We start from the raw sequence: 4,581 nt of genomic DNA, 5'->3' as shown, positions 1-4,581 counted from the left end.
TGATTCAAGCATGAGAGCTAATCTTGGAAAGGATAAGGTGGTATTAGGAAAGGAAATGGGCGGGACAAATTCAAATTCAATGTTGTGTATTCAGGAAATAAATTTTGGGCCAAATCTAGAAGAGGAAATTGGGCTTGATGTGGAGGATCGAAAACGAAGGAGGAGTGGGCCTATAACGCAAATAGTAATGGATACAGATGACATTTTAAATGGAGCGAATAACAAAAGCATGTTACTTTTAGAAGCTGGTCTTTCTGGTTCAGATTGTTCGGTATCTTCTCAACTTGATTTGGCTAAGCTTGCCCAACAAGCTAGCCATTCATTATGAATCTAGTAAGTTGGAACTGCCGAGGCTTGGGGAAACCTCATGCAGTTCGTGTCCTAGGAGACCTTGTGACGTCTCTTAAACCCGCGTTCTTATTTTTGTCTAAAACTTTAGTTGATAACAATGTGATAGTTGATCTTCATACAAAGTTGGGATTCTCAAATTACTTTACAGTTAACAGAGTTGGCCAAGGTGGGGGTCTTGCTATTATGTGGAAGCATTCGGTAATTTGTAAAGTGGTTGACTCCTCTGTTAACTATATTGATGTGGTTTTCTTTGAGAAAAACTCTCCTGAATGGAGATTATCTTGTTTTTATGGAATGCCTGAGCGTACCAGGAGGTAGGAGTCCTGGGATCTGTTGAGACAAATTGCGGCAAAAGATACACTGCCATGGTATGTTTTTTGGCGATTTCAACGATTTACTTTATGCTACAGATAAGGAGGGAGTCCACCCTCATTCTCAGTCTTTGATGGATGGTTTTCGATCAGCGATAGAGGATTGTAACTTAGTGGAGGTCGATCTCATGGGTGGGAAGTATACCTGGGAGAAGAGTAAAGGGAAGCCTAATTGGGTCAAGGAGAGATTGGACAGAGCTTTCGCTACTGAGGGATGGTGGCAGAAATTCCCGTTGGGTACACTCGAGCTGAGGCACGCTATTGTATCAGATCATGAACCAATTGAACTGAAGCTGATGGATACTTTGATGTCTAGAAAACATTTTAGGTTTAGGTTTGAAAACTCCTGGTTAAAAGAGCCAAGCTTAAAGCTGAAGTTGAAGGTTTTTGGAAAGCTTTGCCAGCAACTCATATTCTACCAAAGCTTATTTCTGTGTCTTCATTCATGTCGAAATGGGGGAGGAATTTTTACCATAAGTTTAGAGATAAAGTGAAGCGTCAGAAGGAGATTCTGAATGCACTAAAGGACCGTGAAGATGAGGAGGGAATCAAGAGTTATTTTGAAGAAAGAGAGAAACTAAATGAATTTCTAGAACATGAAGAATCATATTGGAAGCAGCGTGCAAAAATTTTTTGGTTAAAGGAGGGGGATACCAATTCAAGGTTTTTTCATGTACAAGCATCGAAGAGGAAGAAATGTAACAGGACAATGGGGGGCAAGTGGATTCTCATGACCAGATGTGCAGGTTAGTGAAAAAGTATTTTGAAGGTGTGTTCACGGAGGTCAATAATAGTACAATTCCAGGGGATAGTACTGAAACACCTGTCATAACGGAAGAACAGAACCGAATACTTACTGCAGAGGTAGGGTTTGAGGAATTTACTTGTGCTTTAAAACAAATGCACCCGGACAAAGCCTCGGGGCCTGATGGTTATAGTCCAGCTTTTTTTCAGCATTTTTGGAGTTTATTGGGTAGGGAGGTCTTTCGGTGTTGTCAACAGTGGTTAAATGAATTTATGTTTCCTGCAGACCTCAATAGTATAAATTTAGTGCTGATTCCTAAAAAAGAATGTGGATAATTTGAAAGATGTTCGTCCGATTGCCTTGTACAATGTTCTATATAAAATCTTGGCAAAAGTCTTAGCCAATAGACTTAAGAAGGTGTTACCAGTTGTGATTACGGAGAATCAGTCGGCTTTTGTTCAAGGCAGGAGCATTACGGACAATGTGCTTATTTCTTTTGAATTGATTCACTTTATGAAGCGTAAGAAAGGTAGTCAGGATGGGGAAGTTGCGTTAAAACTTGACATTTCTAAAGCGTATGACCGAGTTAGTTGGGACTACTTATGGCATAGAATGAGGATAATGGGTTTTAACGAAAAATGGTTGAAATGGATGCGTCTCTATGTCACTACGGTTCAATATATGGTATGTCTGAATGGTTCGTATGTGGGACCTATTATGCCGAGTAGAGGCTTAAGACAGGGAGACCCGCTCTCTCCCTATCTCTTTCTCTTATGTGCCGAGGGGTTATCCAACCTTTTAAACAGTGCAGCTGCTACTGGTAGTATTAATGGATGTCGTATTAGTAGGTCTGCTCCTGCAATTACACATTTGTTATTTGCTGATGACTCATTTCTATTTTTTAAAGCAACGGTGGAGGAAACTAGGGTGGTGAAGGATATGCTGAATCTTTATGAAAAGCAATCAGGGCAGGCCGTGAATTTTCAAAAATCTGCTATGTTTTTCAGCTCGAATGTGAGAAGAGATAATCAAACTGAGATTTGGGTGTGAATAATGAGTTAAAGGAGAGCAAGTACTTGGGACTTCCGTCTCTGATTGGTAGATCAAGGAAGAAAGTGTTCAGTTTTATTAAGGAAAGAGTTTGGAAAAGAATTCAGGGGTGGAGTGACAGTAAAGTGTCAAAAGCTGGTAAATCGATCCTTCTGAAAAATGTAGCACAGTCCATTCCCTCTCACTGTATGTCATGTTTTTTGTTACCACAGTCGCTGTCTAATGAGATAGAAAAGATGTTTAATGGGTTTTGGTGGAAATCTGGAAAAAATGGTGGTAAAGGTATCAGATGGCATGCCTGGGATAAGATGTGCACGGCGAAAAACAAAGGAGGATTGGGTTTCAGATGTATGTATGGTTATAATTTGGCCCTTCTAGGCAAACATGTTTGGAATTTTCTGAAGAATCCGGAGTCTTTGGTGGCGAGGATTTTCAAAGCAAGGTACTTTCCAGACAAAATGTTTTGGAGGCACAAAAGGTAGTAATGCTAGCTTTATCTGGTCAGGAATTTGTGCAGCTAAGGATGAGTTTTATAGGGGTTTTAAATGGGTGTTAGGTGATGGACTTAATATCGATATCTTCACGGATCAGTGGTTGAGGGGGAAGTCATATTATAAAGTGGATACTGATCATACGCATAACACCAGAATTGATAAGGTGTGTGAGTTTTTCCGTCCATATGGTAAGCAATGGGATGAGGCAAAAGTAACTCAAACCTTTCATGATGGTGATGCTCGTTGTATCTTAAATACGCGTATTCCGCAGAACCAAATTCAGGATCGTGTAGCATGGCTGCATACGAAAGACGGTCAATACTCGGTTAAATCGAGTTATCACTATTGGTTTGATATAAATCATGCTCAGAATTTGGAGAGTGACTCTCAAGGTTGGGCTAGACTATGGAAGCTTCAAATTCTACATAAATTGAAGTTCTTCTTATGGAGGGTGTGTAAGCGTAATCTACCAGTCAGGAATATGCTTCGAGGGAAAGGGGTTAACGTAACAATTCTATGTCCTATGTGCAATACTGATGTGGAACACTTTAGGCACTTGTTTTTGGAATGCCCATACGGTAAAGGATGTTGGTCCTATGTAGGGAAGGAGTATGATGTAATAGATGTTGAGCATGTTTCTACTTGGGTTTTGGAATGGCTTAGCTCAGAATCAAACTCCTGCTTGGTGAGGTTAGCAAGGACTCTATGGGGAATTTGGTTTGCACGTAATAGAAAAGTCTGGGAGGATAAACAGACGCCTCCAAATGTGGCTATGGAAGTAGCATCGAAGATGGTTGATGAGTGGCAGAAGGCTCAACAGAAAAACCAGTTGTCAAGTAATACACCTAATAGGAGTGAAAATGAGTCTCAAGTTCACTGGGAGAAGCCACAGGGTGGATGGAAGAAGGTAAATGTGGATGCTTCGGTTTATGATGGCAGTTCTTCATTTAAAATTGGTTTGGTACTTAGAGATGACAGTGGAAGTTTCATTGCTGGGTTGCAGAGTTGTATGGCAGGGCAGGTGTCTAGCATGGAGGCGGAAGTAATAGATGTGCATGAGGCTCTCTGTTCGATCCAAAGTCTAGGTCTGGGAAATATTGCAGTCGAGTGTGATGCTCTAAATGTGGTCAGTGCAGTGCAGAAAGGCACTGTTTATTTTCTGAGGTTGGGTATTCTAGATAGTTGTAGGCACATCCTACGACAAAGATCAGATTTAAAGATTCAGCACGTTCGGAGGCAAGCAAATAGTGTAGCTCATAATATAGCTAAACTTCCATATTTAGGAACTGTGAATTCTTTTACTTCTGCTCCTTCCTGTGTGTTGGAGTTTGTTCTTCGTGATTCTATGCAAGTTTAATGAAATTTATTTCTCAAAAAAAAAAATTAATGTAATAGAATTTGTCTTATACATGTACGTATGTAGTATATTATGTTAAACAAAAATGTTGTAAGTGTATAGTATTTGTTTGTTATGTACGTGTTTGTTTGTCATGTGCGTGCCTATAACCTGCAAACCAACCACAACATACTCGTTTCATCAAAGTCAGCTAGGAAATCTATATTACTGGAA

General features: G+C 40.1%; 1 protein-coding gene across 1 annotated transcript; it reads left to right on the top strand.

The window, feature by feature from the left end:
* Positions 1 to 324: 324 nt before the first annotated feature.
* Positions 325 to 4,368, top strand: LOC141705594 (uncharacterized). Its single transcript, XM_074508495.1, has 7 exons — positions 325 to 655; positions 762 to 1,105; positions 1,147 to 1,385; positions 1,469 to 1,703; positions 1,792 to 2,511; positions 2,730 to 2,959; positions 3,165 to 4,368. Exons 1-7 carry the CDS (start codon positions 325 to 327, stop codon positions 4,366 to 4,368), a joined length of 3,303 nt encoding a protein of 1,100 aa, XP_074364596.1.
* The last annotated feature ends 213 nt before the right edge of the window (positions 4,369 to 4,581 follow it).

The sequence above is a fragment of the Apium graveolens genome, unplaced genomic scaffold (genome assembly GCF_009905375.1).
Source record: "Apium graveolens cultivar Ventura unplaced genomic scaffold, ASM990537v1 ctg9090, whole genome shotgun sequence".
NCBI classification, from domain to species: Eukaryota; Viridiplantae; Streptophyta; class Magnoliopsida; order Apiales; family Apiaceae; genus Apium; species Apium graveolens.
This window is presented reverse-complemented; position numbering and strand designations above follow the sequence as displayed.

Excerpts from the sequence above, each read along its gene's own strand:
- LOC141705594 (XM_074508495.1), top strand. The coding sequence starts at position 325 with ATGAATCTAGTAAGTTGGAACTGCCGAGGCTTGGGGAAACCTCATGCA. Across the intron at positions 1,106-1,146 it reads GCTTAAAGCTGAAGTTGAAG|CTTATTTCTGTGTCTTCATT; the intron begins GTTTTTGGAAAG and ends ATTCTACCAAAG. Across the intron at positions 1,704-1,791 it reads GGAGTTTATTGGGTAGGGAG|AATGTGGATAATTTGAAAGA; the intron begins GTCTTTCGGTGT and ends TTCCTAAAAAAG.